Below are 27,875 nucleotides of genomic sequence, written 5' to 3' on the forward strand. Positions count from 1 at the left end.
AAATTCTAAAAATAATACCAATTCCATTTAGAAATTAAAACAATCTGACTTATAAGAAACAGCTGGATCATTTCAGGGTGTTCTGATATTTTCATCTAATTTGTTCCCAGGAAAATTACAGCATTGGTAAAACCTGAGTTGGGCTAATCAAACACAACAAAGTTATTAAACTAAGCTTCTCAAAAGCCCTGAAATTAGATTGTTCTGTTGTTGCATAAGATGCATATTTATTCAGTGACCAGAAATCTGAAATATATTTTTTCTGCAATTAAAACTTACAAATATAAAAACCACTTCTAGTAGTCAAATCCAGGTAATTCTGCATATTGTTTGCTCACTAGATTTTTGAAAATGTAGGGAAACAAGATAGGAAACAAAATAAATGAGTCCTCTTTTAATTTGGAGAAATTACCCTATTCAAGGACATGAAAGGTACTTTCACAAAAAAACTGTAAACCCTTTGTAGACAGAAACCGTGTTTTAGTTGCCTTTGTACCTCTAACGCCAAACACATTGCCTCACACACGTAGCCAGTCAATGAATGAATGTTGTTGAATGACTGGATGAATAAATGGAGTGGGGGGGACCCTGCTTTATATGGAAACAGGTTAGGTTCAGATTTGACGTAAGGAAAGGATTCAACATGACTCCGGCACTGGACTGGGCCACTGAAGGAAGTAATGAATTCTTATTTATTTACTTATTTATTTATTTATTGAAATTTACAATAATAGAATAAACATATATCTTGGATATATTCTGAGAGAAAACTTACCACTTAAATGTTCGGATATTTTTCTACATGTATGATGGGCAAGACAGTTCCTCAGTTTCAAGGATACTGCCTCTTAACATTCAGTCAGGTTTAAATGGATCTGAAAATCATGACAAATGAAGGGTGGTGGAGGGAACCGAAGAACAGAAATCACAGCAGCTGGGAGAGGATGACTAACTGGTCTCTCTCTTCAGGGTGGCCAGGAGAAAGGAGCAGAAATACTCTGAGCGGCTCATCAGGACAGAACTAGGACCACTGAGCAAAACTAAAGGCGAGGGGAAAGCAGAACTATGCAGATTTTAGCAACCTAAGAAATAACTTTCTAACAAAGAGACGCATCCAACGGCGGGACAGCTTGCCTTGACAGACAATGAACCACTGTCACTGAAAGTGTGTAGGCAGAGTTGGTGCGACCGTTTTCAAGGCTGCCTGGTGGGGGGCAGGGGTGTCGTGCCTACCTAGACTGAAGGAGTGAGGCTATTCCATCACTTCCAGCCTGAAAAAGCACTGTTCAATAAACCGGAAAGTCATGCTACAAATTTGGTGTTAATACTAAGCAGATAATTAAAAAACACATTTTCAATACCTCAAAGTCTTCAATGAGCACACAACAGGTAAATAGAACATCTCGGTCAGTTTGCTCTTCAAATGTTTTACCAATAGACTTAAACTTGGCATTGTTAATTACTATGCAAGGAAAATTTAGGTTGTCTCAGTATATAAAGTAATACCGTACCTCAACGGAGCTCCAGAATGCTCTTAGGTATTTCAGAGACTCCAGGATTTGTTCCTTCTCTGTGGTCTGGCTGCTAACCCTGTGTACTCTGTGATAATCTCGAGCCTAGCTTATTTTCTACAGCTGCCCCCTAACGAGGCATTTACCTCTAATCTCTTTCCCCTGTGTTGAATACTGCAGCTAGATGTCTGCCTAAAACCCCTTTTGAACAAATTGCTACCCATTAAAAAGCCTAGAATGATTCATCAATTTAGAAATATGTATGGAAAAGATTAGAAGAGGCATAACAATACAAATAGTTATTAAGTGGCAGAACTATAGGCTATTATTTTTTAAATGTTCTTGGTGTGGTACTAATAAAGTTCTAATAATAAGTAAAATCAGGTGCAAAACAAAGACGATACAAAGTTTCCTTACTACTTAGCAATATTACGTACAAAAGCTCCAACCTAACATTTTAAAAGACCTTTCATTAAGTCTCACAATTTACTGTTTCTCCTACTATCCCTGCAATAAAGCTGCACTATTTTCTACTGTCAAACTTCCAGCTCTCTTTTAACCCTTTTTTTCCTCCTTGTCCTTCATTGCTGTTTCTGTCTTTGTGCCTCTTTCACTGCTTTCTTCTCTTCCTCATGTACAGGACAACTACTGAATCTCACTGTGTGTTCACCTCGTCCATAATGTAGGTAAGCCTCCTGAGGGCAGGGCTTTTGTTTGTTCATCATTGCATCCCCTGCATCTAGAACAATGCCTTGCAGGTAGAAGATGTTAATGAATTATCAGTTGAATGAATGATTGTCATTACTGTGACTATCTGAATCTACATTGTTTCTTTTTGAAATTTGATATAAACTGATTATATATTGTATGGTTTTATATTGCATTTCATCATTTTTCTAATTGTTTATAAGTGTTTTAGTGTAGGTTTCTCAAAATGAATAGATAAATGTCATCCATATTACCTAATTCAATACTTCAATTCAGCAAGTTTTTATTCTGTACCTACTGTGTGTCAGGCACTTTAGTAGGTATTAGGATATAAATTCAAAACTACATTTAACAAGAGCAATAAAGACTAAATGGAATATTTCTTAGCTAATTTCTTTTACACAAAATAAATACACCTGAAATTTATAGTCTAAATCAAAAAATAATCAACTTTTTTATACTTCTCTACCATCTTTCCATCAAACCCATTCAAAATAATTATATAAAATAAATACAAGATATACTAGGTATCCTGAAACCCAACACTAAACCATTAATGATAAGTAGAAATAAAATATCTAGGATAAATTTTTATTGGTTTAGGGGAACTGGCATTTAATCATTTGCGTTCCAAGATCTTTATAGTTACCAGAAAGATTTTGGAAATTGTGACAGCATCATGTGTAGTTTAAGTAATTTTAAGTCTCTTATACAATATGGATATTTTGGAAGCTGCTACATGTCACATTTTTCCAGAACCAGATGCAATAATTTGGTAAAGAACACAGGTAGAAGAGATCACTAATTTTCCTTTTCCCCCAATAAACTATGTTTATTATGCCAATTTTAATTACCATGCAATCTAATGGATTTAAGGCTTATATTTTCCACATCACTAGACATCACAAAAATGAAAGCATTTTATACTGTCATTATACATCAGTGTTTGTACTTGGTTATACATATATACAGAAATTATTCACACATCTTAACCTTGCTATTTCCTCCTTTCAAACCAACATAATTTTACCGTGAAAGCAGCTTTTTAATAAATGGTATAAGAAATACAGCAAGGCACACTTTTTTAAAAAACTTTTTTCTCATTGCCACCTCAAGAAGCATAAAAAACAAAAATGTTGTACATAATTTAATAGTAGAATGTCACCAGTTTATAATATACAACACCATATAGTTGTTTCCTGAAGTGCTGCATAGATTATTATTTTTAAAAGGAAATAAATAAAATGGCGCTTTTAAAAGTTGCTTAATTTTGAAAGAAGGGCCAGTGTTTCTTCCCTATGCTGCAATCAAATCAAATGTTGGCCTTTTACGTAAACCTCTTTCCATGAACATAGGCATCATAGCATAAAAAAATCCAGACTGAAACGTGAAATTGGTCAAGTACCAGCGGGGGGGTGGGGGGGGGCATTCCAGACAGGTGAATTTAATGGACCATCAATTTGGTGAACTCCAGAATTTTAGAGAGTAGATGGGGAGGGGAGAAGGCAAACTGAAAAGTCTCTCTGGAGAGGTGGGGTCGGTAGAGGTAGCTTGGGACAGGAATCCATGGGAGAACAAGCAGCTTTGCTGAACTTCAAAGACAACCACCTAAAGAGAACCAGTGCACACATCCAGATCACAAGGCTCATGTGGACAACCGCATTCGGAAGAAAGATTCATCTTGGGAGAGGTCAGTGTAACAAATGGCAGTGACGCGATGGAACCAGAGACCAGCCCAGGGCGGAAATATGAGGCCACCCCTGAGTTGCAGCCAGGCTTACCTACAAGAAACACAAAAGTGACAAGAAAAGATTTCAGAAGTGTCTGTTTCATTTGCAAAACTGAGCCCCTTTGAAGAACAATGAAGGCTGCCATTTAGAACTACTTGCTAATGTTCTGAAATAAAAGGATACATAAAATATAGTGATTTTAGTGATTTTGATAGCCCAAATGCTTCAGAATCAATGTGAAAAAAATATATATATTTTAAAAAGACATGGTTTTAAAGAAAAGAAAAATCATCAAGTTTGATCTTTTCTCTGGATCTCACCTACTCTTTTGCTTGTGAACTCAGTTTTGAACACTCAAGAAGCCTCAAATCAATATGAAAATGTGAGGCTGCCAATGCCAAGTGATGCAGAAAAGTATCAACAGTGATTCACAAACTGGGAGCCTTGACCCTCGGGTTTAACCTTTCCTTCAATCACTATATGTGTGACAGTGGAACTGAACAATTCCATTATTTTATAATGGGGAAATATTCATAACTGTGATAATCCCAAATGCTTCAGTCCCTTGTCTATAAAAGGATACAACTGGGGCTTCTAGCTCAAATAGGAATGCATTTCATTTAAAGCACAGACAGCATTGTGCAAATGAGAATGATTCAATTATTTCTGTACATCTGATGGCTCAGATACAAATTTGTTACAAACTCAATTGGTTCTTCATATTTCTGAGTAGCTAAAAGCAACCTGTCGAGTGTGAGGAACAATTAAATTCCAGGTTTAGGCAATGCAGGGTACAATTACGTTAGGTCCTCTGACCAGCTCTCAAATATAGCAAGGCTTTTGCTTGTATGGGTTTAAACTGAGTTCTGAAGTCTGATGTCTGATGTCAGGTTGCTTTACTGTCCTTCTAGAAGTAAATGTTCTCATTCTTTCTGTCTTGCTCTCTCTTCCTCTATAACCTTGCAACCTGTTTAAGAGCCAGAAAAACTTGAGCAAATGTGGTTTGGCTGAAGCCACAGGATGTTGGGGAGAGAAGGCAAATTATCAAAAACAGGGAGAGACAGACAGGAACAGACGGGACGAAATTTGGTACAGTAAAATAACGCAGTAACTCAAGAAAGCATGGTGCATTGTTCAAATGCTGAGGACACGACTCATTTGAAATCTGGCCACTGAGTAGGGAATCCTTAGGTGAGGCAAATACGGTCTCACTAAATGATGGTATTTAAATTCCTCTGCATAATCAAGACTTTCAACTTGGCCCACGTGGAAAGGGGCAGGACAAACTGGTTGAGACAAAGATCTGGGCTGTGTGTGTGTGTGTGTGTGTGTGCGTGCATGTGTGCGTGCCCATGTGTGTGTGTGTGCCCGCGTGTGTGTGCGGTTGAGACAAAGATCTGGGGTGTGTGTGTGTGTGTGTGTGTCCGTGTGTGTGTGCGCGCGCGTGTGCCCGTGTGTGTGTGCCCGCGTGTGTGTGTGCCCGTGTGTGTGTGTGTGTGTGTGTGTGTGTGAGAGAGAGATGGGTGATGCCCAATAAAATCTTTGTTATTTGGCATGGCAGGGCTCATTATTCAGAAGTGCTAGATAATCAGAAAACACTTCACATCCACCAAGACCTTGATTTATTAAAGTGATTTTAAAGGAAAATATGCTAAGATTACACCTATGTTGTTTAGTGAAAAATTAATACTCTATCACCAAGAGTAGTTTCTTAAACTTGCTTGGTCAGCTTTGGGTCACGTTAAACACTTAATGTCAATCCAATTAATAGAATAAGAATGTGTTGTGTACATGAGAAACGTTTGCTTTTACAGCTTTCCCAGTTTGTAAAAACTGAGCGGCAGCACTTTTTACTGTGTATGTGTATACTTGAGCATGTACGAATACAAGTGATTGCCTAAAATCTAAAATCTATAGGCCAGCTCTTTGCAGACCAATAAAGTAGGAAAGGCAATAGAGCTAAAAAGTTCTGAAGGAAATATATACATCCTAAGTAAATACAGTACCCCCACACACTAAAACAAGCCCGAAGAGCAGAGCAAACCGAAAGGAAAAGAAGTGTATACACTGGCTGAATGTGATGAGTTCAATTTTTGTACCACAGGATTTATCCAGCCTGAAGTTTACGGTTAAATCATTCACCAAAGATCAGAGGCTTATGATGAGGATTATGAAGAAATAACTATCAGAATACAGCAAAAAGATTAGTGCAAAGTACACCTCTTAGGCAGGTCCTAGGAGGCTCCCCAGAAAAACATTATATGCTTCCTCAAAATTAGGCAGAAATATCTGGATGTATCCAGTTACCTTTCCTTTGATGTGATTTGCTGTAACTGACCTCTCTATTTTTGTAGAAACATGACACATATATGAAAATAGTGAAAAGCACAGCAGTGTACCTGGAAATCAGTGCAAATGCATACTGTGTTAGATCGTGTTAAAGTTTCTCAGTTTCAGTGGGTTTTTGATTAGAACACAGTAAATGAAAAACGTGTTCCAAAAATTTTGAAAAAAAAAGTTTGTTACTGTTGCAGACTGGAACTGCTATTTTAAGTTATAGCTCTTCTAGAAGGCATTACAATAATTTCATCATCTGAGAACTTATTTCTGGGGAAAAAAGCAAACTGAATTTGGTGAACTTTATTTTCCCGATAAAAAGAGCACCTCAACTGATGGTTTTCAAATGGCTTAAAAAAGTAGAGCTTTTTCTTATAGGAAGAACAATGACAACAGTTAAGCTTTTATAGACATGAAACCTCTTATTTACCAAATAATTTTACTATGTATTCCTGACATTTAACACAGAAGGCATGTCAGCATTTTGAGATAAAATAACTTGTCCTGGTTGGTAGTATTTTAACAATATGTAAATATTTACACCAGGTGCCCAGTGTTAATGACTGGTGAAAAGTTTAGGCATCCAGACGTTTGTCTACATGATACTGGAAAAACTGAATAGGCCCAGTAAATATGGCTACCTAAATGGCCTTAGGCTGATAACAAGTCACTGGGTGGCGATGTGAGTTCTGCAGAAGTAAAATCAGGCTGCTTCTCCTATTGCCTGAGATCAGCCAGGCATCGAACCACAGGGTCCCACAAAATATTGCTAAATGGAAAGTGGGCTGGCTTGTAGTTTTACACTGTGCATGCCTGTAAAACGTGAGGATTACACAGATCCATCAGCATATTCCCATCCCTGGGTCTAAAGATGGAGCTGTGAGTCATTACATTTCATTCCAATTCTATATCTGTGTAGGGGAGAGAAGAAATCCCCGGAGCATCAAAAAGGGAGGAGTACACCCCATAGGCTTCTCCAGGGCCAGAGCTTCTTGAGACCAGATCTCAGCATGACTGGTGACTTGAGGGTCACAGTCACATGATGTCGTGCTCAGAGTGGTGTTGCTTTCAAGCCTTGATACCCTTTCAGAAAACAGAAATCAGCCAGGCTCTACCGGCCCTTTTGCGGAGGTTAGCAGAGCCGGCGGTACAATTGGTTCTCATAGAACTTGTTTTGAAGCAGCTTATGGAATCGCAGTTGTTCTTCCTTAATGGTCAGTTTTACAGCATACTGATAGAGAATGTGGTTATAGGGTGGACATGTTTCACAGAAAATACATTTCTCTCTCTCCTACTTTTGTTCTCCCTTGCAACCAATTGTAAATAGAGTCTGAAACACAGAAGATTAGTTGAGCTATATTAGTAAGTAGGATGCTTTTCTTCAATTTTGCATACTGAGTTTATTTTTAGGGTATATATATGGTATAGATTCCCCCCCTCACTCCCCATTTCTAGCAGCTCTACACAGAATCACACATTTTAATGAGCTGAGGGCACAGGTGTTGCAGGAAAAAAAGTAATGATGTTTGCCATTCATCTTTCAAATTAAATAATGTGTTTTTAAATAGTAACTTTTTTCATAATACATTATGGGAACAACATTTATCTGTCACATTTTAAAAGATGTATTTGTAATAAATGTAAATTACTTTTAGAAAATCAGTAATTAGGCTCATCAAAAAATAAACAATCTGCCACAAAAAAGATAATCTTTAGCATAGTTAAGTGTAATAACTGTTATTTGAATAAGTTAACAAATTAGGGTAGATTGCTTCTGTAATTCATTTCCTATAGCACAAGTTTAGGTTACTGCATTAAGCTTCTGGAGTACGGGTGGAGACGGCATTCAGTACCTCACACTTCGGTGAAATACAACTCTCACATTCAAAAACTGAAATTTTCTTCTTTAAACTTGATTGAGAAAGTATATTCATCATTGGGGCTTAGAAACGGGAAATAACAGAATTTTTGTGTCACTTTTAGAGCTGTATCATCATATCAGAATTATCAATCAATAGCTGTCTTATTAAACATGAAGAGTAGAATGACTTTCTCAAAAAAATTGGATGGAAATCAGCCTGTCACCTTCAGGCAAAATTCAAAAATTCTGTTCTTATCAAAACACCATTAACTTGTCACGTATTCTCTCTGCATTTGCTTTCTGAGCCTGTTCTCAGTCTCTGTGTGGATAAATAAAAGCCTCTTCTTTAACATCAACTTTCCCCTCCTATTTGAATCCTCAGACTTGGTCATGATTAGGAGCTGTGACAGCACAGCCTTCCACCGGGGAAGCAAATGTGATGATAGTTACATTAGACAGAAGCGTAAAAGGAAGGCTCAGATCAGGAGATGCAGCCTTTAACCTAATCATTGTTCATCTCCAGGCACTGAAGGAAGCGGGCATCTCTGTGCACAGAAGCTGAAGCGGGGAGCACTGTCACCGTGCATGCATTCTGATCAGAGGGTATAATTGCAATTTTCAGAACCTTTTTTCCTCCCTTAATGGAAGAATTTGAGGCCCTACATTATTTGACTACTTCCTCAAATTTTTTATTCTTCTTGCCATAATGATGTAATGAAGGTAATGTTGCTAAAAATGTCAACTGTGACTGTTCTCTCCCCTTTTGCTTCATAGTTACTTGCATTGTTGGGAGTATTTCTTTCATCTAAATGTCTTATTCAGGTAAATATCTGCCAAGAACAGCTATCCTGACTAGTCTTTTCTCCTATCATAGCTTTGTTGACTAAAATTCATATTTTAAGTATGTATATATTAAATATATGTTAAAATATATCATATATATATATAAAAAAAAACATGAGGACTATACGCACCTTTCAATGAGATGATTTTCATGCTTGGAGAGGGTTACATTCTACCTATGCATATTTCTATGTCGTTCTTCATGAAGGTTCAGAAGATTTTCTTCACAGGTTAAAGTTTTGGGGTTGGGATGCAATGCAGCCGTGTCTTTTGGCTGCTTTGCCTTCGAGGAGAATCCGGGAACTCTAGATTGGGCTGAAGAAGCATCATGTTCTTCTGGCCTTCCAGACTCACCTGAGTTTTCTGAACTCTCCTTTTCACCGCTCAGCCTTGAAGGAGTAGTTAACTCTGAGCTTTCTCCATAGACATTAGAAGCTTGGGGTAAACCATCCACTTCCTTTCCTACATCACCTCTTTTTGGAGGGGGAGGACCTGAAAGAGCCATCACGTCTGCATCATCGACGAGGAGAGAAGTATCACTGAACTTGGAAGAGCCTGCTGCTGCTTGCAGTGGCACTGGAGCTTCACTGGGAACTGCAGGTTCATTTGGAAGAGCGCTGGAGAAACAGGACTGGTATTCAGAAGGGTCCTCCTCAACACAGGCCTCGAAGAAGCATTCGGTGTCTTCCTTGTCTTCTGAGCCAGAGTCAGTCATGTCCGGTGGCAGTGGAGTGTTGCTCTTCTCTTCTATGTAATTGGTGACCTCCCCGCAATCACTGTCATGAGATGAGAGAGATAAGTATGAATAAAAGTCCCCCTTTCTCAGCTGGATGGGCCGGTGGGAATGTTCCAACACCTTCTCCTTGATTTGAGTTAATGAAGTAGGAGCAGCTGCCTCATTTTCAGGTTGAGATTTACATTTTAGGGCTGTTGAAGCCATGTCAATGATTTCCTTAACAAAGTCGTGTACGGAACAATCTTCGGCATCTTTCTGATGGAAAACATCTGGGTCACAGTTGCAACAGGAAACGTTGTCACTGATAGAAACGGTTTCCTCTGTTTCGCTTTGTTCAAGTGCTAGGCAGCAACGAGCAGATTTTCCAGCCATATCTGGTGCATCATTAGATGAAGATTTCAGTACCTCAGAGTCCTGTCTATTGATAACACTGGTTTCTGAAGGCAGTTCTGGACAAGACTTCTCAGTGGGAGTAGAAGCAGCACTTTGATTTTCAAAATGGTGGTGATTTTGACATTTCTTTGGAACATGTCTAACCATCTGGGGAACAAATTCCTTTCCAGCAATATTTGAATCATCTGAGCTATCCATAAGTGCTCTGCACTTACACTGCTCACTCTCTGAAATCCTTTTCCCGGTTGAACCAAGATTTTCTGATTCCTTTGAAATCTCATTCAGTTTGTCCTTCTGCCTTTCTGGAATAGTTTCAATATTGCCATTTTCCATGTCTGCCACATATGGATCTTTATTAACTTCGAAAATATTTTTCTTATTTTCACCCTTTGTCCCTAACTCACAGGTGTGGGGTAAATTCTTACTATTTCCATTATTTTCGGAGAGATGTTTTATGGAGCCATTTAGAAGGGCCTCAATGTTCAGGGTGTCAGAGGAATTGTTCATCTCACTACTACTTACATCCTTACTGCCCTTTATTTCATCACTGAGATTACACCTTCTCTTATCTCTTGTCAAGGAAAACTTCGGTCTAATCCAGGTCTGCAGCTCATTCTTTATATAGTCCAGCCCTGACATCAAGTTGCACTCTTCATAAATTTCATCATCTGTTGCAATACTGGAGTCGTCATCCTCATCTTTGATGCACAGTTCTTCTTCTGTCAAGGTGAGCGTCGAGCTGGAGAGGAGGTCACTGTCGTCTTCATCATCAGTGCAGGCAGAGGTGCAAGAGACATTCACGATCATGCTGACATTGACATCACTTTCATCGGCCACTGAACGAGGCAGGCGCTTCCTGAATGATGCATTTGATTCCGGGATCTTGTTCTTGTGTAACACAATATCCTCTGAGCAAAGAGAGAGCTCATCACTGCTGCTAAGTTCTGTAAGAGATGCTGGCGAGTCTTCATTGATAGAAGATGCTATGTCCAATGACAGTTGGCCAGGAAAAGACATCTTTTGGGAGCAGCTTTGAAGAGTGATATCGGAAACACTTCGCTTTATCTTTTGCTCCGAAGGGCTCTGGATATTCTCCAAACGATTCAGGAGATCTAATGTTCTTTTACTCAGTTCACCAACTGAGCCACTGCTCACGCTTATGTCCCCAGAGCTGTGACAGCTAAAAAGATCTTCATTGCTTTTATAGGATGTCAACCAACTTTCTAAAGAAGTGCTTCGCTGAAGGCTGTCACTGCCATTTTTAAAGATGCCCAATGCGAATAAATCACCCCCTGGAGAAAGAGACTCAATAGAGGAACTATGAGATAAAAGGGAGAGCTGTTTGGCATTCTGCATGCCACTGAAGGTCTTCTCTACATCACCACTTTTATATGAATTGCGATCCATTTCATGAGATGCACTTGCCAAAATCCTTTCATGGGGAGGTGCATCTGGTTGTAACTCTGTAGCCTGATGTTTAGATTTGCAGGATTTTTTATCAAAATAAAAACCATGAAGCAGGGGATCCTCCACATGTGCTTTTTCACTTTGTGACTGTTTCATTATCATTGGTAATTTGAGTTTTGAGCCTTGGAGGTATGAGTAATCATAAAATGTAAACACATCATGTTTTCCTTGTAATTCTTCTCCCAAACAATCAGGGGTATGTTTGGTAACAGTGTTTAAATCTCCAACTTTTCCATTTACACAACCGACTGGTGAAATGGATAACTGAGAGCTATTTGGAAGCTTAATTTGTTCCTCCTCATCTTTAAACTTTTGCTTTAACACGTTAACTGCATCTCCCATTTGTGGGTCCAGATGTTCAGTTTCAGGGTTACTTGGGGACCCATCCACCACATTGTGCAAGCACATTTCAGAGTTGGTAGTGGTTTCAGTGTCTCCTTCACTGACAATTCCACTCTCACTGCCTGAATTCTGACTCATGTCTCCTCCGTGGCACGGGCAGGGCTTCACCGAATTGGAAGCCCCTAGAAGATCCGGCAAAGATTTGGCAGATGAAAATGAAGAGTCTTTACTGAGACTCTTAGTTAAAACGCTAGACTGTGTCATGCTAGTGAAGGTCGGACTGTTTTTCAGGAATGGGATGTGGTTGTCTTCATAGAGCTCAACATTGTGGAGGCTGTATACTTGGTAAATGTGTGGACTGGACGGGGCAGTGATACTCGATGCACACTGAGATGCCCCGTGGTCACCTGCCTCTTCTTCATAACCAGGGTCCTCACTACCTGTCTCTTCAAGCTTTAAGGAAGGCAAGACAGGTTGGGATTCTTGATCAAGGTCATTCGATTCTTCATTCAAACTAATTAACTTGTTACTTATGTCAGTTTCATCCCATTCCAGGGCATCCTCACTTGTCCCATTTAGGTCCATCAAGCCAGGATCAATCACATTCAAAGTCTCCTGTGTAGGAGAAGTGAAAAAAAAGAACAATTAGGGAACACAAGCATGAACATTTTATCCATTCAAAACCTCTTGGAAGAGTCAGGAAAGAAATTTGCCCCAAGCATGAATTTGAAAGATAGCATAATTATCAGCTCTACTCCTTTCTGGAATAACATCCAAAATTATTGAAAAATGCTTTTCTATCAATAGTAATTTTTCACTGAGGGCAATAGCACAGATTAAAATGTAAGATTATTACAGTCAAATTGTAATATATGGAATTAGCCATTTCCCATTGATTCTTCTATCATTTTTAACCTTGGATTGGGTGAAGATAAAACTGTCAGGTAAATAAAGGTAAAAAGAGTATAGCTTATGACATCTTTTAGGGAATATTCACTCTGATATTATCTCAGTTCTGGAGTTCATAATGGAGTACTATCTGCAGCCACATATGGTGAACCCCCTCCTGCTTCTATTCCTGGATTCTCCACTTGAAGCAGCTTCTGCCTGGGAAAAGAGAATAGAGTTGTATCTACCTGTAGAGCCATTCACAGGCCAGAGGCTCTCACGTGTCTATCTTTTCCACTGTATTCCCTTTCAGCATTCTTCTTCTTCAGAATTTGGCTCTGTTCCCAATCAGACCCAAGATGAGCAACCTCCGACTGGTTTCCGTACCTACATCTTTCTGGACCTTGCGTCTCGGGCCCCACTGCTGCAGGGCAGCTTCTTAATCACAGTTCTCTCAGTCCCTCTCTTCCGCAGTCCCTCTCTATGACAGAGATTCCACTTTGAGCCTTGTTAACTTCTCTCACTATTGCCTCCTTATTTCTAACAAGCACTAACCTCCCGCTCCAGCCCACCTGCAGCCCTACAATAGCAACTATCTGAGGACTTCCTGACTCCAAGGATGAAGTAGCCCAGATTCTCTTATGCTGCTCTCTGCCTGCACAGATGGGACCTTGATCTTTCCTTGGACTTCTTGATTTTAACCCTGCTTGGTGGAGCTTGACACATTCTGGGACATAGAAGCTGAATGGGCTCCTGGACTCTGTATTCCTCCACCATCCTCACTTGCTGGCCAGCTGTCTGGATTCACGCTAGAGCCAAGAGAGGTGATATAGGTACTGCAGGCCCTGACAGGCTCACCTACAAACAGAAACTCAAACAGAACCCTGCGGTTCAGCTTATACTTATGCAGGGTAACCAGGTGGATGAACAGGATTCTAGAACGATGCAGAGCGGCTGAAGTGCTGACCTGCTGCTAACCAGCTGCATGGCCTCGGGCAAGTTGCTCAACATTTCCAAGCAGCAGTCTCCTCATGTCACTTTTTCAAGGGGGTGAGCATTATCTATCTTTGGAGATAATTCTGAGTACTAAATGGGCTAACGCTTGTGAAGGGCTGAGGAAGCAGTCAGTATAAAGCAGCTGTAATTCTCAGTGCATACGGAGAATTGCTCTAGAGTGGCCTTAATTCATGAAGGGAGAATCCTTCTCATCATTCCTTTCAATTTGCTCTTAAAATCACAAGGGAGGTCTTCCCTCGTGGCTCAGTGGTTGAGAATCTGCCTGCCGGTGTGGGGAACACGGGTTTGAGCCCTGGTCCGGGAAGATCCCACATGCTGCGGAGCAACTAAGCCCGTGTGCCACAACTACTGAGCCTGTGCTCTAGAGCCCGCGAGCCACAACTACTGAGCCCGTGTGCCACAACTACTGAAGCCCGCACACCACAACGAAGGGTAGCCCCCACTCACCACAACTAGAGGAAGCCTGCGCACAGCAACAAAGACCCAACGCAGCCAAAAATAAATAAATAAAATAAATAAATTTTTAAAAAATTATAAAAACCACAAGAGTTTCATGACATGGTAGGTAGAGAGAGGTGTCCCACAGTATTAACAGGTGAGCATATTTGCGTTACAATTCAGAATTATTTTAACAGTCTGGTTGAAAAACAGGCCATGATGCTTTTCTTCCTCAGGAGTGGGAAAAAGGCTTTACCAGCAGCACATTCACAGAACTTTCCTAAGAAGTCCTCAGTCCTTCCTGAAACTAATAGTTGAAGGATACCACACAAACACATTAAGTATAAAATAACCATTAGCACTTTATTATACTGGTTATGTAAGAGATTATCTGTATAGCTTACTTAAGTTTAAAAGAGTCCAGATACAAAGTAAACATTAATTAAGGGATATTCTTAAATGTTATAATAGAATCTTCCCTGCCAACGTTACAGCAGTTAATCTAGTACACTGGCCATCATCACGCCCGCTTAGGTATGGAGTATGTTCACCGTGATGAATTTTTATTAGAATTTCTGTTTATTCTTTGCTTGCTGATAAAGGAAGTACTAATGACCAGTTAGTACAGCTAATGAATGTTAAAATCTTCAGCTGTAGAAACAATCAATCAGTCTAATCAAATAGTATATTAATTTCAAATACTATCTTGGAGACACTGTACTCTGAGAATGCTAATAAATAATTGAACTCGTCTTTCAAAGGAGTTCTCTCTGTAACTTTCTGGTTGATTTTAACATTTAGAAGCACAGATTTTCTGTGAGAGTCCCAAACCGGGGGGCTCACACTAGCTGCAGGAACCTTGCCATCTGGATGTGCGCTGGGAGCTTAGCCCAAGTGATGCCTGTAATTCGGACTTGCCTTCCATGACAGTCATTTTCTGACCAAATGCTGCCTTTATGGCTTTACAAATGCAAGCCTACAAAAGTATAAAACTTGCAGCAGCATCTAAAAGAACAAATCTTTTGCTCAATAATGTAGTTAGAGTGGAAAATTTCCATAGGAGAAGCTTAAACTTTTGTATGTAATATCATCCTTTACCCTTCTTAATTCTTTCTTCCTATAAATCTCTTAAATTTATTGTAACTTCCAAAAAATTTTTATGTCAACTGCGGGGAATATCTGACAAGATCCATTAGAAAATCATTCAATTTAGACTTTAAATTTTACATATCAAAGAAGTGCTACTCACTCTGCCCTCACTCACTTTTTTTCTGTCGTGAATTAAATTCTGTCAATATTTTCAATAAAATCTCCATTTCTTCAAGATTTAACTTCAAACATAAAACATACCTTGGGGGCAAAAAATAGGAAAAGTTTCCAAGAGGAAGGATATTACAATATTTATATAAGAAAAAAGTTGTCTTTGAAAAAAAAAAAGACATGTACAGAGTAATGTTAACTGGCTGTAAAATTATTTGGTCAAATGCTCTCTTTGATGATAGCCCAAAATAGCCAATAATCCTCAAGCTAGTTAAGCATTTTTTGTTGTTGTTTTTTTCTCTAGAGGAATTGTCTGGTACTTTTTAAAAAGTCACAAATGTTCCTTTCTTTGATAAAGTGATAAATCAAGCATGGATTTAGAAAAAAATCTAAGAATATTTGTGAAGCCAAAAGGATGGTGAGTAGTACACGAGGTTCCAATAGAGAGTCTGGCTTTCCAGAGATAATTCTGAATTAAATTCATTTGTGCCAAGTCCTTTCATTTACAAACTTGTTTCACTGGTGCAGAATTTTGGCCTAAACCAAGGGCTCTATATAAAGAATTACAAACACACACACACACACACACGCACACGCACACGCACACATATACACACACACACATCTTTACAGATCTGCTCAAGACCAAGTGGAATTAATTGGTGTTACTTTATTTTTTATTCTTGGAGGCAGGTTATTTATATTAGTGTAATATATACAGAGAAAGTAACTAAAAAGTGGCTGGAGAAATATGATGATGATGATGATGATGAAAGAACCAATATTCCAGTTGCAGCAAGTAATACATATCTAAATTAATTTCCTTCTGTACTTGCATGACTTTGAGTTAGGTATCCCAGGATTGCATTTCTAGTATTTTCATAATATTTTAGGTTATGGTAGATTTTTATAAGCAATCAGAAACACTAAAGAGTGGAGACGAAGGAACCTGACATTCTATAAAACAAAAACCCAACAGAGTTCTGATATAGCTACCTCTGAATTCCTTTAATTTCCTTTAAAAAGTTGTAACTTTTGAAAAACTAAAGTATCTCGAAAAGACTAGGATGAACTGAATGTTCCAGTCAAACTTCTGGTACTCAGAATGGCCAAAACCATTAGGAGGTCTTGCAATCTGTGTTCCCCTGTTTATTCTAGATCTAGGAATTTATTAAGCAACACCACTTGCAAAGCCCTGGGAGGAAAGATTTATCTGTGGGAAAGTAGAATACAACAGAAACATACAATAAATAAAAATAACAAAAACATAAACAGCATTAACCGTAATTGAATAAAGATAAGCATATTTACCCTAGGGCAAAAGGCAGAACACAGGGAAGCCTGAGGCGGCAATGGAAACAGGGAGAAAATAATATATAGATCAGGGTCGGGGAATCCATTTAAATGAGGGGATATTCCATCCCTTCATATACTCATTCTGCTTTTTTGATGCAGTATTTTCCCACCCCTCCAAATGCAAAAACCAAAGTGTCTGATCATTAGATGCATAATTATTTTCCTAAATTAGACTGAGGTAGAAACTTTTTAAAAACAACATCAACAACCATAAGAAAGAGCTAGTCCTTAATAAATAGAAAGAGCTTTTATGAGAATTCAGAGTTTGTAGTACTTTGTCGCTTGTTGGGCAGAGAACAGATTCAGAGTTAGCAAGAAAAAAATATAGATGAAAAGAGAAATAGGATAAAAAGCAAAAATGTTCACTGTTTATCAACCATTTTGGGATTTGGGGCAAACAGATCTGGGTTTGAATCCTGGATATCCCCCCCTTCACAGGTTAGCGGTATGATCCTGGACGAGTTATTTAACATCTGTGTGCCTCAGTTCCACCATTTATCTATTCAAGATAATCAGAGCACATTGTGTCTGTCTTAGAGACTGTTGGGAGCTTTAAATGATAAGATGTCTGTAAAGACCTATGGGAAGGGCCTGACACACAGTAGTGGTACAAGGACTGCAGCTATCAGCATATACTGCCTGTAAAGAGAGAGGAAGATAGTGCAGCTGACTGTTAAATAACCTTATCAAGGTTTGCATTAAGACTGGTGGTTTGTTGACTAAGCTCTTTAGTGCAACCACATGCATGGAATCCAATGAAATCAACACCAGTTAGGCCCCTAACTCACTCCCATTGCACTACAAATGGGGTGTGGGTTTGTCTTTGCATGTCCTCACTGGGCTTACCCCTTAGGAAAAGCCAGATGAGAAAAGAAGCCTGTCCAGCCCTCAGCAGGGCCCATAGCACAAGGACTTTCTATTTCCTGAAAATAATCTTTATTTTCAAAAAGGCAGGTCTATTGTCTGTGAAATTCTATCACAACTGACACATTAGAGCAATCAAATCCTGCTCACTATCTATCAGATTGACAATAATGTTAAAGTAACTTGTCTCAGCTCAGAAAAAGCTTTGAAATTCTGTCTCACACTAATGATCAAAAACTGTTCTAGTGAATGCTCTTTTTCAATAACAGAGCTGATCAGAAACTCAAAACAGACAAGTAAAACCCAAAGCCATCTCACAAATCTCACTAAAATGAGTACTGACATGGACATATTTCCTAGTCTTGGCTCCAGAGATATTTCTGAATTAGCTGAAAATGAAAAATCCATTAGATGTTGTTTTAAAGTAAGTTTTACAATAGCAAAAATTGCCTTAGTTTTCAACAGGAACCAGGGACGAAAGAGAGTTCAGTGTTGAGAATCAGGGGTTTTCCTCCCAGCTATAAACTTTATGAGGGCAGGGGCTCCTCTGTCCTGTCTCCACTAGTGCCCTGGCAACTAAAACCATGCCTGGCAGGGAGCAGGTTCTCAAAAAATTATTTAATGAGCAAAGAAAGACTTGTCTGTGGTCTCATGAATTGTTGAAGAACTCTGGGGAAAGGTTCTGCGGTTTTTTTGCCATGACAAAACCACATGGAGAATTTTTGACTGTATAACTGGTGCTACTGCTCAGTTATAAGAGCGAGCAGCCTCAAAAACATTATGCTAGGTGAAAGAAGTCAGACACCAAAAGCCATATGTTGTATAATTCCATTTATGTAAAATAGCTAGACTAGGTAAATTCATAGAGACAGAATCGAAATTGGTGGTTGCTAGGGCTTCCCTGGTGGCGCAGTGGTTGAGAGTCTACCTGCCGATGCAGGGGACGCGGGTTCGTGCCCCGGTCTGGGAAGATGCCGCGGAGCGGCTGGGCCCGTGAGGCATGGCCGCTGAGCCTGCGCGTCCGGAGCCTGTGCTCCGCAACGGGAGAGGCCACAACAGTGAGAGGCCCGCGTACCACAAAAAAAAAAAAAAAATTGGTGGTTGCCAGAGACTTGTGGGAGGGGAGAATGGGGAGCGATTCCTTAATGGGTGCAGGGTTTCCTTTTGGGGAGATGAAAATGTTTTGGAATTAGATAGAGGTGACGGTTATGTAACATTGTGAATGTACTAAATGCCACTGAATTGCTCACTTTAAACGATTAATTTTATGTTATGTTAATTTCACCTCAAAAAAAGCCAAAAAACAAAAAACCCCCAAAAACCCAAGCAAATGTAGTTCTCAGTCCTACTGTTTCTGAACCTGTAAGATCATCAAACATAACAGGACATCATCGCTCTGTTGAGGAACTTGCTTACAAAAATATTACAACAGATATTTCTGAACTCATTTACATCACTGTACATATATTATCAATAAAGATAATTTTTTATTACAGGCTTCTTTGTTTGGTCTGAATGCATGCCCATCATTCCCAGAAATGCTGAAGACCATCCTGTGTATAATACTTCTCTTAGTTCAACTTCACTCATTTCGATGCAACAGTCTCTTGAGGAGAGAGGAGTGTGATTACCAGAGCCCTCATTTGCTGAACCCTCTGGCAGGGTCAACAGTGACCTTCTGACAGCCCAGTCCAACTGATTCTCCTTTGCCCTTATTTTACTTGATTCCTCCACAGCATTTGACTCCATTTTTCTTGATATTTTCTCCTCCTTTGATTACCTTGATGCTAAGCCTCCTTGTAAAATCCACTCAAGCCGACTGTTAAATGATAGTGTGTCCCACAGTTCTGTTTGGCTTTTTTTCACCCTACAGACTCTCCTACCATAGGTTTAGCCACATGAGGCCTGATTGTCTATTATTTTGAGGGTGGTATAGGCTACATTGAGGAGAAAGGCATTCAGAGAAAGGGTTGGAGGAGGGGGACACTGCAAGAAGAGGGAAGAGTAAGAAGCAAAGGCAGATGGGACAGAGCCTTGTGGGTACCTTCAAGGGAAGGATGAGCAACGAGCAAAAGAAACACAGGAAGAATATCCAAGTAGGACTGGTATGAAATTCTGGGAACTGAGAGAAGAATCCTTTTAAAGTAGCAGGTGGTTAAGAGTGTTATAGAAGCAGAGAAGATAAGATGAATGGGAGGTGAGGGAAAGCCAGTGAATTAGCAAGAAGAAAGTCATTTGTTGCCTTGGAAAGGGCAGGTCCTAGAGGCTGGTGGGTGAGGAAAGGAGCACAGGATGTGCTTGAGAGTAACCTGAAGGAATCCAGGTTCCACAGTAAAGCTACGGTTGAAATTGGGAGCCTGGTCCTACCAGGTGCTATTCACTGCCTTTCTTGCCTTCTAGCACCATCGTGGAAGGAGAGCACAAGTGGAGAAACCGTGGAGGCCACAGAATGTACAGGAAACTCTTCAGTTGTTCTAACATCTCTTCCCTCAACTTCAGACACAGTAACCCATCCTGACTCTGTATCCATTTGAAAACAAAAAAATCCTATTTAATACTTCTTTTTTTTTTCGGTACACGGGCCTCTCACTGTTGCGGCCCCTCCCATTGCGGAGCACAGGCTCCGTATGCGCAGGCTCAGTAGCCATGGCTCACAGGCCCCGCCACTCCACGGCATGTGGGATCTTCCCGGACCGGGGCACGAACCTGTGTCCCCTGCATTGGCAGGCGGACTCTCAACCACTGCGCCACCAGGGAAGCCCCTATTTAATACTTTTTAAGTTTGATTTTTTTTGTGTGAAGAACAGGTTGCCAAGAAATTTAAGGTTCTATAAACAGGGTGATTGTGAGGCTGTAAGGAGGAATTCCATAGAAGAAGGAAACACAAATTATAAGCACTTCTTTCTGCCCTTTCTGTAACTTCAGTGTCACAGTACTATTTTGACTAAAAGGCAACATGTTTGTGCCAATAAATTAAATAAATTTAATTACTGTTAAAATGTCTAAATAACTCTTAGGTGTAGTAACCTCAGTGTTGGTATATTAAAGCTAGGTGGCAAAGATGAATTTCTTGCATCAAGCTATTTTTTCAACAAATTAATTATTGTATAAATCATTATTCGTTAAGCATACACTGTAGGAAAAAGTTGTTTTCCCACCCAACTCTGAATGTTTCATTGAAAGTATTATAACTAGAAAAATAATCTACTTCCACTGGAAAATAAATTATTTTATCTTAAATATTGCTTTATGTGCAAACATTGAAATTTTATTGTATTCAGAACAGACTGAATAGGGAAATTGGCTTATTTTTCTGTTTTTAGTCACTCTTCTGTTTTCCAGAAAATTTTCCCCAGAGTTGCAAGAAAGTATCTACATTTAGGATTATTTAAAAATGAATTTAAAAAAACAGCAACTTGGGAAGAGATTTTTAAATAAAAGGAATTTCTTTATCTGACCTCTTCAGTACTGTGTAGAACTGAAACCAATAAAATGAAGTACAAAAGAAAAATAAACTCAATAAAGTTGTAAAAAACCCAACCGTAGTAAAATGGTGGCATTTTCTACATTCTACCACATGGTAAAACTATTTGAATGACAACAGACCCACATGCCAAGTTGCATAAATGATTTTTTCCCCTAATGATAACATCTGGCCCAATTCTTCTGTCATTATTCTGTTTGGTGTTTGCCTTTTGACTGTCAAAAGTTGACATAACATTTGAGTTTTGTGCCTTGGGATGTAATTTTTGCCTCACCTTTGCCTTAGCGAAAAGTATACTCTTGTTCCTCCCTTTATGATAAGGAGCTCCCATTAATAAAACCTACAATTTTTTAAAACCTACAAAGCATATTTGTAGTAAAGAGGAGGTGAACAGTCTTGTAAACAAGTGAAGTTTTACTGACATAGACTTAGTTTCCCAACTTTCAGACTGAATTTTAAGAACACAGATTTGTGGCATGATTCTGAGGTAGTTACATGTACAAGGAGAGCTTTGCCAACACGCTGAAGTCTGCCTGCAAAGCCAAATATCAGCTGACAAAGTTCACTCACGTCTAGGATCAGTGTCCTTTGTGAAGTACATATCATTGGGTTGGTCAAAAAGTTCGTTCAGATTTTTTGTAGCATTTTGCAGAAAAACCCGAATGAACTTTTTGGCCAACCCAGTAGTTGAGAGAATTGTTGTGTCTTTTCACTCTCTAAAGGTCCACATTAAGAACCAACATTGTGCTATTGCTGTTTTCTTTTTAAAAATTTATTTATTTAATTTATTTTTTTGGCTGTGTTGGGTCTTCGTTGCTGCGCGCAGGCTTTCTCTACTTGCAGCGAATGGGGGCTACTCTTCGTTGCAATGCGCACTCTTCTCATTGTGGTGGCTTCTCTTGTTGTGGAGCACAGGCTCTGAGCGGGCGGGCTTCAGTAGCTGTGGCGTGCGGGCTCAGTAGTTGTGGCTCACAGGCTCTAGAGCGCACGCTCAGTAGCTGTGGTGCACAGGCTTAGTTGTTCTGCAGCATGTGGGATCTTCCCAGACCAGGGCTCGAACCCATGTTCCCTGCATTGGCAGGCAGATTCTTAATCACTATGCCACCAGGGAAGTCCCAGCTACTGCTGTTTTTAATGGTTTGCTCCTCTCAGATAAATAGGGGTATGGGATTCGTTTTGTTTGTTTCCATTCAATTTTAATAGTGTGATTACAACTCACCATTCAGAGAAAAAAACAAGAAAAATGTTGGAATGACCAAAAATGGTACATATTATTTTAATCTCTTTTCCATCTTATTTGTGCCAGTCAACCAAACTTGTTTCTTGCTTTTCCCAGTTTATTATCTGATTGGCCCAATGTCTAACATGATTAACAAGGAAGTCAGTTATGATTTGTTTTCTTAAATGGCTTAACCTTTGTTTATACATCTGACTTGATTTGATTCACATTTTTGTTTTAATAGCCTCCTTTAAAGACAACTGCTTTTAGACTTAAGGAGAACTGAAAAACCTCTGCTAGAATAGCTCCCTAGAGCTATACTGTTCCTTCCATAAAAATGACTGGAAAATATACAAGTTACACTTTAGGCTAGAAAATTTGCTTGAAATTTCAGGATGAATTTTCCTAGAAGGTAGTAAATGTATTTGAAGTAAGTTTCTAAGAGATTTTATACTTCTGACTCCTAGAGTCCTTAGACATGTTAAAAATGTAGAATCCCTGGGCTTCCCTGGTGGCACAGTGGTTGGGAGTCCACCTGCCGGTGTGGGGGAACACGGGTTCGAGCCCTCCCTGGTCCTGGAGGATCCCACATGCCGCGGAGCAACTAAGCCTGTGCGCCACAACTACTGAGCCTGTGCTCTAGAGCCCATGAGCCACAACTACTGAGCCCGCATGCCACAACCACTGAAGCCCATGCACCTAGAGCCTGTGCTCCACAACAAGAGAAGCCACTGCAATAAGAAGCCCGTGCACCGCAACAAAGAGTAGCCCCACTCGCTGCAACTAGAGAAAGCCCGTGCACAGCAATGAAGACACAATACAGCCAAAAATAAAAATAAATGAAATAAATAAATTTATTTAAAAAAAATGTAGAATCCCTGGGGGATTTTCTTTTTTTTGAGATCTCAAGGGGAAAATAGTAATGATTCTGAGCTCCGATTAGATTTAAAAACTCAGTCTTCATTGGAATAGAAGCTCTGGTCCTGGGCTGTCATGAAGGAGGCTCTTGAGAGTTTTAAATGTTGGGACCTTAATTCAAACTGTAACCCAAATCAAAGAAATGTAAATTTCATTCTATGGGAGAAAATATTTGCAAATGAAGCAACTGATAAAGGATTAATCTCCATAATATACAAGGAGCTCATGCAGCTCAATACCAAAAAAGCAAACACTCCAATCCAAAAATAGGCAGAAGACCTAAAAAGACATGTCTCCAAAGAAGATATACAGATTACTGACAAACACATGAAAGGATGCTCAACATCACTAATCATTAGAGAGATGCAAATCAAAACTACAATGAGGTATCACCTCATACTGGTCAGAATGGCCATCATCAAAAATTCTACAGACAATAAATGCTGGAGAGGGTGTGGAGAAAAAGGAACCCTCTTGCACTGTTGGTGGTAATGTAAATTGATACACCCACTATGGAGAACAGTAGGAGGTTCCTCAAAAAACTAAAAATAGAACTACCATATGACCCAGCAATCCCACTACTGGGCATATACCCTGAGAAAACCATAATTCAAAAAGAGTCATGTACCACAATGTTCACCGCAGCTCTATTTATAATAGCCAGGACATGGAAGCAACCTAAGTGTCCATCGACAGATGAATGGATAAAGAAGATGTGGCACATATATACAATTGAATATTACTCAGCCATAAAAAGAAACGAAATTGAGTTATTTGTAGTGAGGTGGATGGACCTAGAGTCTGTCATACAGAGTGAAGTAAGTCAGAAAGAGAAAAACAAATACTGTATGCTAACACATATATATGAATCTAAAAAAAGAAAACAACAATGGTTCTGAAGAACCTAGGGGCAGGACAGGAATCAAGACGCAGACATAGAGAATGGACTTGAGGACACGGGGAGGGGGAAGGGTAAGCTGGGACGAAGTGAGAGAGTAGCAATGACATATATACACTACCAAATGTAAAATAGACAGCTAGTGGGAAGCAGCTGCATAGCACCGGGAGATCAGCTCAGTGCTTTGTGTCTACCTAGAGGGGTGGGATAGGGAGGGTGGGAGGGAGATGCAGGAGGATATGGGGATATATGTATACGTATAGCAGTTTCACTTTGTTATACAACAGCAACTAACACAACAATGTAAAGCAATTATACTCCAATAAAGATGTTAAAAAAAATTTTCATTCTAGAGGAAAAATGATCTCAAAATGTGAATTCATTTTGTAAATTAAAAAATAAAAAAAGAATATTAGAGGCTTAGGGTCACCTTAATCCCTTAAAATCCTTTTTTAATGTAACAAATAACCAAAAATAATTTCAAACCCCGAACTCTTCAGATATGGGCCCTTGAGCTGGCAACTAAGAGAATATACTGAGCTTATAGTCCAGAGAGGCAAGACACTGATGGCCAGTGGAGCTAATAACCTGAGCCAGACCTGCTCAATTTACCACTGCAAGCACGCGACCATGGTAGCATTTGTGACATCTCTGCTTTGCTTGCAGTCAGTGCAGACTGAGGCATACTTTGACTACAGAAAGCTTGGCTACTTTTTTTCTTAATAAATGGCAAGTAATCAGGAAAATATGAAGCCAGGTGACCTCCACCTCCTACCAAATCAACAGTTTTTCAAAGGCCTACTCTGTGCAAGACATTCTCCTGGCAGATATCACTGCTGTTATTAGGAAGAATGGGGAACACTTAGATAAACAGAGATCCCTTATGTTTGTCTACGGATAGGTTCTATACTAAGGTATCAAAGAGTTTGGTTTCTTTCTCCAAAATTAAAGTCCCCCCTCCCACAAAATTAACCATTTTCCCTCATTATTCAGTAAAACCACTAGATGAGCTCTGACTCCATAAACTTTAGGAACTCGTTTATTATGTTGTCTGATCAGACCTTGCGTTTATTTACACAGTGTACCCATAAAACCCAGCTTTCATTAGTGCTGGGGAGGCATAGCCCTGCTTCCTTTGCTGGGGAAGGTGAAGCTGGAGAAGATAATTAACCATGAAACAATAAGGAGGCTTGCTGGGTAAGCAGTAGTGTGAAAACAGTTACTCCTCACAAAAGAGGGGAAATTAGCTTGCTGGATAAAAAAGGAAGTGTCAGATTGAAGACTGAAAGGCCTGCCAACAGAAGTAGATAGCTCTATGCATCATTAATGAAATTTTTTAACACTTAAAACGCCACAGCTGTCCACATTTAAATGCATGTAAATGCCATGTGTTTCCAGAGATTAATATGCTTGTTAAAATATTTCTTTCCCCTTAAACTTCTAGATGTTGTCTCTGTCTATTTCATTTCACCTACTTCCTTTCCAAGAATAAAAATACACTAGCTTTCTCAGCATTGTGTCCTCATTTCCAAAGCCCACGTACACCAGGCGTCCTGGAGATAGGCAGCGTGCTCATTATATTTTAACAAACACATTATTTTATATTCATAATACCGATATTTTAGTAAACAGAAAGTTTGTTTTGATTTTGCTGCTTTACAGAGTGAAGACTTATGATGTGCATTTCCTTTCAAAACTTCCTCCTGGAGCATTAGTGCTCCCTGAAGCAGCCCCATTTTGGCAGAAATTCAGTTCTGTGCAGTGCCAAAAGAAATAGAATAAACAAACACTGCTCCATGCAGCTGGCGAGATAATTTACATATTACTGCACACCAAACATGAAGACCTGAATATGGATTAGAGCTACGGTGATGACACAAATGTCATATAGATAAAGAGAAACAAAATCCAACACATTGTTGTTTATTTTACCACTGCTACTGTATGAGTGTCACTCAGAAAGAAAAAAAAAAAAAAAGGAAGAATTGCTTTTTGAAAATTGGACTCCTTTCCTTATTTGAAGTGGGTTCTTTCAGACTGTAAAACAAGAAAAGAGCAGAAGGGCGTGTGTTATTTTGGATCCCCTAATATTCTGTCCTTTTGTTTTATAACAAACCCATTTTCATGTGCATCAATTTGGATGAGGTGGGTTAGTGATCTCACAAGAACAACCTTTAATATACAAAGACACCTGAATTCCTATCTAGCCTTTTCTCCACACTTGACAATTTCAGTTGAGCACTGTGCTCCTTAACTGACAGTTTAAGTTCCATGAATGGAATCCTTGGTTAGAGAGGTCCAGCAGGCCATTTGGGCCCATTAAAGCTCCATCAGGATATACCATCCTGTGGACAGGACTTGCCTAGAGTTCTCAGCTAACTTGTCTTTCTTCTTGCATGTCAGTTGACCCTTCTCATCCATATCTAGATGTACAGGTGTCCTAAGGAAGAAGGGACATCTCTCTGGATGTTTATTGCTGTAAGTCTTTTTCTAGTCCTTGGGGATGACAAGAGCTATATAAAGAGCTAAGAAAGTAACATAACAAATGATGATGGTGATATGGTAAGGAATAAAAAGAATGTAAAATATTTGAGTTTCCACCAAATAAAAAATTCTTTATCCTGCATTGGACAGGGTTGACTTTTGTTTACCTGCAAAAACTGCTCTTGAAATGGGATTATTTTAGGAGCGTCTAGCTCTTTAATTTTTAGAAGTAATTGTCACTACCCCTACTCTTGCCTAAGTGTAAAAACAAAGGGAGAAATCAGGGCCATGTGAGAGAATCTAGTTAGATATCATTAGAGTTTAACAGTCAAGGAATGTGTTTTAACGCTGAAGAAACAAACCATTTCAGAACAGTCAAGGGAGCTGGAGTTATTTTACCAGGTGAGGAAAAGGCTATATTGGGACTTATTTTCTATAGCACTTCGGAAGTTACTATGACTTGAACAATGAAAAAGTTCTCTATTTCCAGAACTCCAAACGCAAGAAATGGAATTACATTGCAACAGGAAAAAGCAGGTAAGATATACCAAAAGGATTTTTTATTAAAAGGGCAACAGAACATTCTCATAGACTCCCATGACAGTTTGCGAAAAATCTATCCCTAGACATTTTTAAAAACAGAAGAAGCAACAACATGTTCAGGATGATCCTACATACCACTTTCAAACCAAGCTTCCTAAAATAAATCCTTTCATTGCATTACTCCGCTCACTAAAACAAAACAAAACAAATAAACAAACAACTTGCAATGGTCATTTTCTCTTCAAATTATTCTGACCTGTTTTTTTTTTTTTTTTCTTCTTTTTTTTTGGCTGCTCTGCATGGCATGCAGGATCTTAATTCCCCAACCAGGGATCGAACCCGTGCCCCCTGCATTGGAAACGCAGTCTTAACCACTGCACCGCCAGGGAAGTCCCCTGACTGACTTCTAAGGCATTCCTTAATCTGGTCATCTAAAAATGACTGAGATTTAATTTAATGTTCCTCCAAAGCTGACCTTCACTATAGTTACTGCCTCAAGAATATTCACTGTTCATGTATGTTACCATGCCTATGTTCATAGTAGGTATTCAATAAATAATTTTTGATTGAATGAAAGA

General features: G+C 39.3%; 1 protein-coding gene across 9 annotated transcripts in view; it reads right to left on the reverse strand.

Annotated features, from left to right (window-relative positions):
• Positions 1-656: 656 nt before the first annotated feature.
• AKAP6 (A-kinase anchoring protein 6) overlaps positions 657-27,875 on the reverse strand; it is a 594,710-nt gene continuing 567,491 nt past the window's right edge. For 8 of the 9 annotated variants that reach the window (XM_067737915.1, XM_067737937.1, XM_067737904.1 and 5 more), the window contains 2 exons: positions 9,122-12,543; positions 3,862-4,000 (listed from right to left, as the gene is read on the reverse strand). In XM_067737915.1, coding sequence (XP_067594016.1) covers positions 9,163-12,543 — 3,381 coding nt within the window. In that variant the 3' untranslated portion in view covers positions 3,862-4,000; positions 9,122-9,162. Of the gene's footprint in view, positions 4,001-9,121; positions 12,544-27,875 lie in introns of all 9 variants that reach the window. The other variant, XM_067737971.1, reaches the window with a different exon arrangement.

The sequence above is a fragment of the Pseudorca crassidens genome, chromosome 1 (assembly GCF_039906515.1).
Source record: "Pseudorca crassidens isolate mPseCra1 chromosome 1, mPseCra1.hap1, whole genome shotgun sequence".
Lineage (NCBI taxonomy): Eukaryota > Metazoa > Chordata > Mammalia > Artiodactyla > Delphinidae > Pseudorca > Pseudorca crassidens.